The sequence below is a fragment of the Hippocampus guttulatus genome, chromosome 19 (genome assembly GCF_054856545.1).
Source record: "Hippocampus guttulatus isolate MCC_2025c chromosome 19, RoL_Hgut_1.0, whole genome shotgun sequence".
NCBI lineage: Eukaryota > Metazoa > Chordata > Actinopteri > Syngnathiformes > Syngnathidae > Hippocampus > Hippocampus guttulatus.
This window is the reverse complement of record NC_141279.1, coordinates 4,891,816-4,904,140: the sequence shown is the minus strand read 5'-3', so window position 1 is coordinate 4,904,140 and position 12,325 is coordinate 4,891,816. Positions and strand designations below refer to the sequence as shown.

Here is a 12,325-nt window from a genome sequence, read left to right as displayed (position 1 = left end):
TCGCCAAGTTAAGTTCACCCTTCGTTTTGCGTGAAGAGCAGCTCACTTGCGTGTTCGAGCGCTGCAGTATATCAAGTCAACTGGGCTCCTCCAGAACATATCCTTCCTGACTGGATCCCTCAGCAGTGCCCCTGCAGCAACTAGATTTGATTTGCCCCCCCCCCCCCCCCTCCCCCACCACTGCCTCACAGTCCATGCTGGTCAAAAGTCCACCAGCCTCTTGGTCTGCTAGCTGTGTTGGCTTAAACTGTGCATGTGGGTGAGGTACTGGGTGAGACCCTCCTCGCCTTCCTCCTCCAGATGTTTCTGGTAGCACTGGAGCAGTTTGGCAGCGCTGGCCTCCGACGGGACCTCGCCAGCGGGGAGGCAGGCCCCCGACATGTCCAGGACGATGGAAGTCAAGGCCTTGATATAGTTCTTTGCCAGCGTCAACGTCTCAATCTTGGAGAGCTTTTTGTCCATCTTCACATGCGGGATGGCCTCGCGTAACGCTTGGAAGGCATTGTTGAGTTTGTGCATGCGCTGGCGTTCCCGCTCATTGCTTTCCAGGCGCCGGATGCTGCGCTCCTTCGTGGTGGAACTGCGGTGACGCCTCCGACGGGTTCCGGCCCCTCCTTGCCGTTTGCCCTCCCTGCTCCTCAAGGAACCTCTCCAGGAGCAGCCGATTCTCACCGAGGCCTCCGAGTCTTCCTGCTCGCTGGAGCCTGGTTCCGCTTCTGTGTCTGGTTCAAGTTCTGGCTCCGGATCAGACCAGGTTGATCTGGATTGCTTCGCAGCTTTCCCCTTGGACTTCATCCTGCCGCTTTACCAGATTCTCCAAATAGGTCACAGTGTCTGCGGGCCGATGAAGACAAAGTGATGGATGAGATGTCAATGTGCAATCGAAGTCGACAAGATGAAGTCACTTTACAACAGAAAAAAAAATCTCAGGGGCATGCCAAAAAAAAACAAAAAACAGTGATCCCACAAGGTCCTTATGTATTTTCTGCCATCTAGTGGAACAAAACAGTTCTGCCTCTCGCTGTCAGGACTGGCATGAGATAAAAGGTTCAACAAAACATTTGACGATATAGTGTATCCCTAAAGGTGAAAGTACTTTTTTTTTCCCGGAAAGAGCAACTGCTGAAAAAATATTTACCGGTACCCAAGTAATACAAATAGGGAGACGCTTGGTTTATAGGTTCTTCCAATGGTAATGCTCGAAAGTCGGACTCATTATTGAATTGTACAGTTTGGACCTTTTCCCTGGATCAATAAGGTAAAGGGATGATCTCCTATAAAGATATATGCTTGTTTGTTTTCTGAGTCAGTCTCCAATTGAAACAGCCATGCATCCTGCTGTATCTAATCAGTCTGTTGCGGTGTGAAAACTCCACGATGCTGCCCTGCGAGCGTGCGCCTGCCTGGACCCCCACCCCCCCCCCCCCCTCCCCCCTTCGCTCCCGAGATAATGTCAATTTCAAGGTTAGACTGCACAAACAGCAACTCCGACAGATGACCAATTCACCCACTCCTTTATTGATTTGGCTGTTCAATGTTGCGATAGAATTGCTCAGTCAGGTGAAATCGGTTTAAAACCTCATACTACTCAAATCTACAAAAAACGCTCCTCCATAATCTCATCACGAGACCTTTAAGTTTGACCTCTTACAAAAAAAAAAAAAGTGCATTTAATAGACACCGGTAAGGAAAAGTACTTAGTGCCTTACCTTGAATTTAACGTTTCCTTTTCCCGATGGTTGTTTACAGGAAAAGCTGGGCCTTGCAGTCAGCTGTTGGACGCACCATCTTACGTGGATGAGCAGATCGCGGAGAAAGTTGCGGTGCCATGCAGCGGAGACGCCGCAGATGTCAGTGCCACATGTGAGGGACCCGGTGCAGAATGAGGTACACGTAGCGCTCCTCGGCCTACCAGTGTGCAGCTCACAGACAAGGCTCCTCCCCCAACCTTTCGCCCCCCGCCCCCCCCTCCACATACGCACTCTGACGGGCCCTACAAACTCCTGCAGTCGCCTCATTGTAAAAGAAGGCTCTTTTTTTTTTTTTAGGCCTGCAAAAAATCACCACAATCATTTCAGTTCATTAAGCATTTCTTCACACGGACAATTAATAAATGAAATTCAAGAATAACATTTGTGCCACAGCTTCAATTCTGCCACAAGTGATTAGTGGCAAACATGACATAACCGAGCATACCTATCCAAGCTTGAGGTGATCAGTGAGTCGGGAATATCTTTTGCACTCTCCACTTCCTAATTCCTTTGAATCGTGTTTTTTTTTTAAATGCTGCAGCATCATTAGAGCCACGCCCTGTCTTTAAATGCAATCGATGTCATCAAACAGACTAGTTGATCTCGAGGCCAGGTGTTGAGACGCGCGTTCCACAAGAGGCCACTTGCATCATGACTTGGAACAATAGACATACAGATCGAAGTTGTCTCGTAATCAATTCCTTGTAGAGAAAATAGTTTGTTCACAATGAGCATTGGAGGACATTTCCTGCTTCGTGGAGCATGCGACAAGACATTGGCACTCAAATCGAAAAAAGAAAATATTTGCTCTCCCCGCATTTTTTATTTAGATTTTTTCCCCAAATATAAAGTAAAATGTTCATGACAATCCACTGTGCAACTGTGGTATAATCCTGCTAACGTAAACCAACAAATGGCAATCAAATTACCTCTTGCCTTTGCAGTTTTTGTGCTTGAAAGGGGTATTAATGTACAGGTGTGACACTCCCAACTCTTTAAAGAGCATAGTTGCCCTGTCCTTGAGTAACTTGTTTGTGAGCACGTGTGTGTGTGTGTGTGTGTGTGTGTGTCAGACTGGTCCTGCCAGGTTTCCCCTCCTCCCCAGGTACACTGTATCTAATCAACCCAAACTCGTTGATGCTGGCTCTGTGGAAACATTATCTTCTAGTTTGAGTTTGTTCAGTTTCAAACTTGGTTGGCCCGAAGGCTTTGCACTGTTTATTTAGTCACCACCGCCTTGATAAATTCAGAGCTGAATACACTTAAGTAAGTAGGCAAGCAAACATTGGCCTCTGCATTTAAAAAAAAAACAACCCCCCCCCCCCCCCCCAAAACCCCCACTGAAAGCAGCAAATTGACAACATTTCAGCAAAGCAAAATTTCGGCCAGTCTGGGGTCTGTGCGGCAGCTTGACTCCAAGGACAGAAGTTGGCTTTAAACAGCAGCTTTGGATGTTGTGTCCTACTGGAAAGGTACCAGCAGGTCTTACGCAAGCGACTGTGTAATCACTGCGCGGTGGGTGATCGTGTCATTCCCACTAACTGAGAATTTTGAACACACCGTGATGTCACGGACAGCAGGTGCCTTGAATCCATTATAGTGTAGAGAGCAAAAGAGAAGCTCCTGACTCATCGTGAAAGAGCAAGGAGGAGGGGAGATGAATTAGGGGGGGGGGGGAGCGAAGATCTGGACCGCTTGTCACTTTTTCCATCAGGCCAAGGCCACGGGTCTGAAAGGAAAACAAGTGTGGATGTCACGACGGGGCCATGGTGACAGAAAATGGAGGTGGCTTCGTAGCTGAAGGCAGACGGGTTGATAGAAAAAGCTGCATTTGACCCCTCGTGTGTCGTAAAAATGAGCACCAACTAACTGGAGTATTTGTGCGTTCCTGTTATCTACCGACTCAAGGTCGTGAGAGGTTTGGTGGCCTCAATCAAACACTCTGGCACAGAATCAGGTGTCCAGTTTGTGTGTGTGTGTGTGTGTGTGTGTGTGTGTGTGTGTGTGTGTGTGTGTGTGTGTGTGTGTGTGTGTGTCGGTGGACAAAATTTTGTTGTGTTGAAATATCGGAAAAGCGGTTACAAAGATCAGAAGTCTTTATTCGACTGTGAACTGGCATGCATATGCGGTTCGGCGACAAAAATCGGTCAATAGCCTGCAGCGTCCAGGTTCAGTTGATCTCGAGCTAACATTTGGAATGTGCCGCCCTCAACTCTTGACATCCTCACTTTACCAGATGATCATATTCATTTGGGCGGTGGGCAAAGATAATAACATATTCATCACCGTAACGTTCTCTTCCGTCAAAGTATTTCCACATTTAACAGGTTGCAGTTTTGTCAGAGTTTCAATACACAGTTCAAACAATCCAGACAAAGTATTGACATTACCTCCAGCCTTCCTTGTTGGGTCGTTGGGACCAGAGGCATGTCTTTAACCTTACAATATACTTTTTTTTTTTTTTTTTTGGGAGGGGGGAGGAGTGCTTGACATTTCTTCCACATACCTGATATAATAAATATTCCAATGCTTTTCAACTTGCGCACGAAAATATGTGGTATGTAAAGCACCGGTTCAAGTCCTGTCAGCCCTTTACATTGATGGAAGCAACTCTCACAGAAATGCAGCAGGAAATTGTGTGTATGTTGCCCCAGTAGTGGTCCGCGCTTGAATGCTTTGTCTCGATTTTGCATGTGGGTTTCTACCCGTGAAGCCCTTTGTAACTGTGTTTTAAAAAGCGACATAAGGAAAAGCTTATTTACTTAATTACACACACACACACACACACCAACACTTCCTGCTTCACAACAGGATGCTCTTATACTGATCTGTCAGCTTTTGTCCATTAGATGATACACAAACATGCATTATGGGGTTACAGTTGTTCCTGAATAAATATCAGGGCCCCATCTATCTACGGAAACAAATACGCAATCGGAAACTTTCCCCGCTCACAGGTAGCCAGGCAACCGCTGGATGAGTGACTCAGGAAAGGCAAGAGGGGGAGCTGACTCACAGTGGCTGTGACGTAAAGGATGTCGAAGGACGCACACATGCACGCGCGCGCACCCGGTCATGAAACAACGTGCCAAGTTTTCAGGTGACTGAACACCAACGCTGGGTAACGAGCAGGGGTTGTCGCCCTTCAATGCACATTACATCTCCTAATATGAGACAAATGGATCGCATCCGAGTTGTTAGTTTATTTAAAGTTCCCAGCCCAAAGAAGAAAAATGAAAGGAAAACCAGCAGGAAAAGGAAGATCGGTGTAGGCACGTGGGAGCACGGAATGCAGTACCCTTGTTAGCCAGCAGATGGCATTATTGGACGTGTTTTCAGTAATTCACTAATTAATTAATCACGCGTGATTAATTACTTATCGCACTGGGTTTAGCTAACTTGTTTTTTCATTTAAAAAATGTGAACAAAGACAGAGGTGATGGCATTTTGTCCTGGAGGAATTTAGAGCATGCTCAGTCAGGCGTGAACATACACCCAGGTTTTAAACTGAACCGGCAAAATAGTGTAGGTGTGAATCAGGTTTCTTCCAACTGAGACGACTGTCAAAGGTTAGACCGTTTTCATCCTCTCTGGACCTTGAAACACTAATCCATGTTTTTTTTAATTTTTTTTTTTTATCACACGGTTGTAATGCCGTCCAGATTTTTAACTGATACCCATAAATGAGAGCAAATCACTCTAGTTCTGGCTGCCTGTTTGTTTCTGTGCCCATTTTAAAAATCTTTTATTGGTTTTTAAATCTTGACATGGCCTTGCAACTCCCTCCGTTACAGACATGCTCCACTCTTCCACTCCATCTCGTTTTCCCCAGTCAACAAACCCAATGCTTTTAGTTGTCCCGAAGGCCCGCCACAAGCTCAGAGGTTGTCGCGCCTTCTCAGTTGCCGCTTCACTGTGGTTTGAATTTCCGCTATGCATCAGACAGACCCTCATTGATTATTTGTGAAACGCATTTAAAACCCAACCTGTCGACCTAGCATAGATATACTTTTTTTTTTATTGTCCCGTCTGTCCTTGTGTATTTTATTTTCCCACAAATATCTGTGGAAAACAACAGCAAAAGTTGGATCAATTTAGGCAAAGATCCAGCAGATGGCCTAATTGTTCCTTTTTCCAGTATGATTGGCCCCTTCTGAAGTGGTAATGATGTAGCCCTGAAAATAATAATCATTCTCTGCCTAGCAACAACTGATCATCTTAGCTTACATAATTTCTGTTTTTAAAAAACAGGGAAAGTTGTTAGATCAGTGAACGCGTTCAGGGCGGGGTCAGATTCAGCAGATGGTGCTAATCATTTCTTCTTTCCAATATTGTTGCTGACCAGTGAAGGACAATTGTACAACAAAAATGTATCTTTTTAGTTTCTATTTATACATACTGAACACTATATCTACATGTATGCCCATACATTCATGTATTAGCCTTTTACTAGCACAACAATGGACCAACGTATTTTTTTCGAACTGATACCAAGCAAACAATTAAGTTTGCACTAACGTCACAGTGCCGGGAGGGGGGGCGGGGGGGGGGGGGAAGAATGAAAACGTTTGAGTTTAATAAATGGCTGAGCCAACTTTGACGGCAATAACCTCAACAAAATGTTTCCTGTAGTTACAAATCAGAACTGCACAGCGATCAAGAGCGATTCTGTTTCATTTCAGCAACGTTCTTGGGATGTTTGGTGTGAATCGCTCACTCGGGATCGTGCAACGGCTTCTAAATTGGGTTGAGGTCAGGACTGTCGTTGGTTTTCACTCTTGGTAATTCATATTCATATTCCACCCTGCGCTCTGAGTGTTTATGTGTGTCAATTCAATACATAAAAAGATAAACCCCAATGGTCCTTTTTGTTTTTCATTGCAATGTTATATGCTAGCATTAGTTTGGTCACGCCAGAGTTCAAATTCACACATACACACACGGTGCCACTTTTACTGACCCTCCCTTAAACTTACAAAGTGAGAAATGTGCCTATGCATGACTTTAATGACTTTTAAGATTAGCTCGCTGTCTTTTAGCTAGTGGCTAACTCTTTGCCCTAGACAGGGATGGATGCCATTTGGGAAGGCAGAGTAGTTGTTTTTAGCTTGCAGCATTTGTGAAGTTGCTGATGATAGTGCTGACATCAACTCCTCCTTTGCCACCCCTTTGAATGAATAAATTCGAACCGAAATATGAGTCCAAAATGTGTTGTGAGGCATCACACCGCCACTGAAAACCGCAATAACAAATATTGTTGATTGAATGACTACTAATCACTGAAATGAGCACGTCTGTGAAACTGGCCCCTGTCTGCATTCGGCACGCCTGAGTCACCCGATCACAAATGCTCTATTTTAACTGGCATGTGCGTATTTATAGCTAAAAAGGCCTGTCACCTGACCACGCCGCGCGGCTTTCATCACCAGAAGCGACTCTTTAAAAACCATCACAAACGCCCGTCGGATGGCGTGAGCGTGACAGGCGCGACTAACGTAAAAATGACAAACGTGTTTGTCACTGTGAAGACGCACTGAGTTTCTTTCTCCCGCGTCTTCGCTATCCTGATTTTTTTTTTTCCCCATGCTTTTCGATCTCAGGTGATTGCCTTTCATCTCCAAACTGAGATGTTTGTGCATTAGAAACACAAAGTACATGTCTCCGGCTGTCATAAAAAAACATTCTTATTGGATTCAAACAAAGGAGTCCAGAATGTATGACTTCATATTGGGATTGAAGCTCAGCAGTATTGGGTTTTGAATGCTTGAAGGCAAAGGGCATGCATTAATGATGAAGCTGGCATATTATTTAACTACGCTCAAAACTATTGTGTGTGTGTGTGTCAAATAATATAATACATTTCTCGCATTGTTCCCCCCCCCCCCCCCCCCCACACACACACAACCCCCTCCCATCAGAAGAGCAGATTGACTTCATGGAAACGCAAGACTGACAAACAATTGTCGCCCGGAGGGATCGAGGGGTGTTCGACGGGGGACAGTGGCCGCATTCCTATTCATGGCATTCGTTTTAGACCTGTTGATGGTGCAGGAAATGAAGGTAACTGAACGGGGGTGGTGGGGGGGGGCAACATGGGGCAGGTGGCCTTGATGAGAAGAGGTGAATAATGACGTGGAAATGCTGAGCTGAGTGAGTATAGCGGCTGGGGGGAGAGAAGGAGGAGGAGGTGGATGAGGAGGAGGAGCGAGCGGGCTAAATCCTCACACTATTATTATCCCGACTCACATGCAGCCCCCTCCTGTGATGGAGCGCACGGAGACGAGATGAAAAGGTGAAACGAGCGGGATTACGGCACCACCCAACTCTCCAACCCTCCCAAAAATAAAAGAAAAGAAAAAAAAAGAGAAGAAATCAACAGGGTGAGGACCTGCAAGTGCCTCGCACTTTTCCCTCTGACATCTGGACCAGCTTTGCCTTCGTATGGTTGCCAACTCTCGTCCTGTTTTTATCTGGTCTTCAGGAAGCTCGTCATCCTCTTTGTCCCTGCGGAATACAAGATGGAGAACTTTTTCCTAGACCCAAACCCCAGGGAGTTCAGTCCGAGCCGGGAAAGGGGGATGCGCAACGGGAGAGCCGAGATGGGAAGGCAACGAAGTTGTTAACCCGGAGTCTTCCACTTGAGATCCTCGCTCCTAATCTATATCCCGCCGTGCACTTCCTCATCCTGGGATACACACACTGATGTCCTGTATGCACACTGCAGAAGATGCACATAGCAAGTGACCGCACTCCCTTGCAAGGACGTTAAAGTTGGGAACCGCGAGGTCCAACGTCAGATCATCTGCGAAGGGATCGACGTCGAGGGGATGGAGTGTCGGGAGTTATTGCTGGATGGCCATGTGAAACCCAGGTGAGTGCTGCACACACACACACCAACCTTTACTTGGCCAAGACCGCATTTTCACTTGAATATAATCTCCCGGCACACCACCATGATGGAAATGGTCATTGCCTGTCATTGTACGTCGATACCTTATTTTTGACCAGTTTAGTGAAAGTGGGCACACTTAGCAGCACAGTGGCTCTAATTACTGCTGTAGATACTTAATCCATCAGAATCCATCTGAAGTAGAATGCACGCCCAATTAGAACCCCCCCCCCCTCCCCCTTCCCTTCAACATGGATTACTAATGAATGAAACACTTACACTGTTTCATGCAGATATCAGTCGTCCCGCTCAACTCATTGAATTGTCCCAACAGCCCTCATTTTTCCCCATTACGATCCACTCACTCAGTACGTACAACTAGAAGTTTAAGAACATTAGACGGAAGATGCCCTCTCATCCACTTCGCATAGATGGTGGCTTAAAAAACCCAAAACAAAACGTACTTAACCAAAGTGCTTTCTGAAACATCAACGTTGTATTATTTGGTCACATGTACCTCATTGTACTTAAAATGCTTTAAAAAGAATCCGAGTGCAAACTCCTTACAGGCAGGGAATGAATATATCCCCATAAGATTTATGCGTCTAAGTCTGACAGCAGGACTTTTACTGTCAATTTTTGTCTGAGTGTCAGAAAGCCAATTGTCCCCTCAAAGTCACTCATCTTGCGCATTCGCCAACGATTTCCTGTAAAGCTGTCAAAATCGTCACGAGCGGCACCCCCCCACGCAGAGAGGGGTGAGGCTCGGCTGGAGCGCGGCAGCCGCTTAAATGCTAATTGTGATGAATGCGCGTGGCAGGAGACGTCTCTCTGTAATAAGCTCAGGAGTTTGGCGGTGACACGCTCCCATATTAAAATGTTGAGAGAAATTGTACGCAAAAGAGATATTAGCCGTGATTGCTAACGAGTGTGGCGCTATGATCTATTTGTCTATGTGTTAATTTTTTCCCCTATATTTAATTAAACAAAAAAAAACCCTATGTTGTAGGGAGAAGGCGAAAATAAATTGTCAAGACAAACTAGTAGTTACTGGACATATTGTAGTGTTTTTGTGTTCGGTGTGTGCCTTTAAGGAACGTGGCCTAATTAGTGATGTCAGAAACTGGAGTCAGGTTGGCCCATCATGGCGTTTTGACCAACTGCTGCTCCTTGTGTGTGTTTTCATTTTGTAAATTGGGTGTTTGACACTATCCCGTTCAATAATGGGGCACCTTGCCCATCTGCAGCAAAATTACAAGACCTGAGTCGGGCCATTCCCCCCCTTTATAGGTACAGGTACAGCTTTTACGCCACATGTTGATAAATCTCCGATGACGATAGCGATGGTGGCGCTCATTCCGTCAAGTAGATCCTCTCCGCTCATTTTCTCTGCCTACCCTCCGGGGACTCAGCATGAGGACTCCATCACATCGCAGCTTAGCGCGTAAACGACTTGACTGCTGTGTAGTGCGGCGGCGTGCAGTGCGTGTGTGTGTCCCTCGCGAGGCGCTTACTAAACACGTCTGCTGGCATTTCCCTCCAACAGGTTGTCACGGCGGAAGAACAGAGGCTGGAAAGGCCACGTGGAGCTGGATTGCTAGAATTCAATATTTTGCGTTGGGTTATCAAAGTTTGCCGCCATGCTCCACCAAAATTCCTCAAATGGACACAATCACAATCTCAAGTTACGGCTGAAATCGTTTAGTTCCTAGAAGGCTTGACGTCGTGACAACTTGTAACTGTGTAACTCAAGTTTAAATATAGAAAAACAAGCCCAGTCCTGTGTGACCAAATAAAGGCCCAGAGCAACCAAACAACATCAAGGAAACAGAAAGCCAAACTCTGTCACAGTCGCAACACTACCAGGCCATCTTTTACTCATAAACCTTAACACGGTGTCTTCTTTACGTTTGATTATAATCGCAACATTTTGCGTCAAAAGGCCGTCTGATGTGCTTTGTCTACATCAGATTAAACACGCACAATGAAAACCCATTCTGTGTTGCACTCCCGCTTATCCATAGAGGGCCTTTGACAAGCACACAAACATGCAAACACGCGCAGCAGTAATCTGCATCATCTAGCAGAGATTAAACTGTTAAAGGAACGCTCGATACGCTCGCCGGCTTTGTGCTCGCCTTCCTCCAGTCGGCATTTATTTTCTTATTATAGTGGCAAATACCGAGGGTTGCCTTCTAATTCGGAGGAGAGAGTGTACGGGGCAGATAACTGGAATTTAAGGTATTACATGCGTACATAGTAAATTGCTCATGAAGCGTAACAAATATTTCCACATAGAAATGAATCAAAATGCTATTAATCCAATCCCATCCTCCACCAAAATCCCAACACAAAAATTTTTAATTCAATGGCCATTGTACTGCTCCTTCTGTTGCGTACGCCTTTGCCAGTATAGTATCGACATACATAGAGATGGTGACAATGCCCCAGCAAGCTGCAGTCAATAATAGTCAATTGTTCTATGCAGAGGATCAAGAATACATGACTGTTTTTATTGTTATACATCAGTGTTGCTCCGGTGTTTTAGTCCACCGTGTAACTTCAATAATGATCACGTCATCTCATATTTACCTGCTCATTGTCAAACAATAATAACAATCATTTTTGTGAGCCAGTTCAATGAAATCGGGTCATTTCACACACCAATGTTCCACGGCACAGTGTTTGTAAATAACGGATATAATCATATGGAGCGAAATCCAAATGATATAGCGTGCCAAACAAAACCAAAGGCTCTTTCTCCTTCCATCTTTCCCCACGCGTGACCCCTCCCAGCTGATCTCGCTGCTAATAACCGCCGCTTTGTTTTTTTGCGGCGTGCACCTCAAAGCCCGCAAGCATCAAAACCTTATTAAGATGAATGATTGATAGCCCGCCAACAGTAGCGAGGCCGCGCTTAACCCGCTCGGCTGTTGCTTTGAATCAAAGCGAGGATGCGTTGTTAATTATCCCAGAGGTCTCTGATGGCCGCGGACGTTGCCGACACTTCGGTGGCCTGTCAAGGTAGTCGACGGCAAGTCTTTATAGGTTATGAGAGGGCCCACCTGCACCATATGAAAGAGCCGCGCTGTATCAAAGCTATTGATTCGTCAAGGAAAGATCTTCAAACGACTTTTGTTTAAAGAGCATGCAAATGTTGAGGGTGTCATGTGACCAATGGTCTCCATTCGTACTTCCAACCATTTTCTCTATTACACTTGCCCTCGTTAGGGTCGCTGGTAAGATGGAGCCTATCTCAAGCTGCCGCTGCAGGAAGACCAGAGTCGCGATTTGCCGCGAACACATTTTTTGTCACGTTTCCAAATTGCGGTACCAAGGTTGGTGGCAGGCGAACTAAAGGGCGGAGCTAAACAGTGCAGTGTGTCGATTAGTCGATGGAAAAGGGTCACATCCTTAACGGCATCTTCTTCAATGTACGCCTGTATAACAAGCAAGGTTAAAATAGAACAGTGATGTCCTTAAAACGTCTCGCCCGCGGCTTATTGGGGTTAATTTGTCCCGCTCGTCATGCTTTCCCCGGGAGTCCTTTCCCATCAGCTTGGTCGGAATCGTTAGCATTCATGAGAAAAGCATCACTCACTTGGCCCGTCGACGACTTAGCCCCAATGCTGACCTCTTGAATATTTAATGAGCTCCCCCGTCCCGCATAGCACGCGTCAAGTCA

The 12,325-nt window shown here is 45.9% G+C and overlaps 2 protein-coding genes across 2 annotated transcripts in view; one reads left to right on the top strand and one right to left on the bottom strand.

Moving 5' to 3' along the window:
* Positions 1-202: 202 nt before the first annotated feature.
* On the bottom strand, positions 203-1,953 carry bhlha15 (basic helix-loop-helix family, member a15). The gene is made up of 2 exons (XM_086139094.1): positions 1,710-1,953; positions 203-834 (listed from the first exon to the last, which is right to left on the bottom strand). The coding sequence occupies exon 2, from the start codon at positions 793-795 to the stop codon at positions 229-231; it is 567 nt and encodes a 188-aa protein (XP_085995220.1). The 5' UTR covers positions 796-834; positions 1,710-1,953; the 3' UTR covers positions 203-228.
* A 6,375-nt stretch (positions 1,954-8,328) lies between these two features.
* The window catches only part of LOC147189706 (glutamate receptor ionotropic, NMDA 2C-like), a 28,972-nt gene continuing 24,975 nt past the window's right edge, over positions 8,329-12,325 (top strand). The window contains exon 1 of the mRNA XM_086099280.1: positions 8,329-8,622. The gene's annotated coding sequence lies outside the window, so the exon portion shown is untranslated. The remainder of the gene's footprint in view (positions 8,623-12,325) is intronic.

What these genes read in the sequence shown, in the direction of transcription:
- bhlha15 (XM_086139094.1), bottom strand. Translation starts at nt 795, where the DNA reads ATGAAGTCCAAGGGGAAAGCTGCGAAGCAATCCAGATCAACCTGGTCT.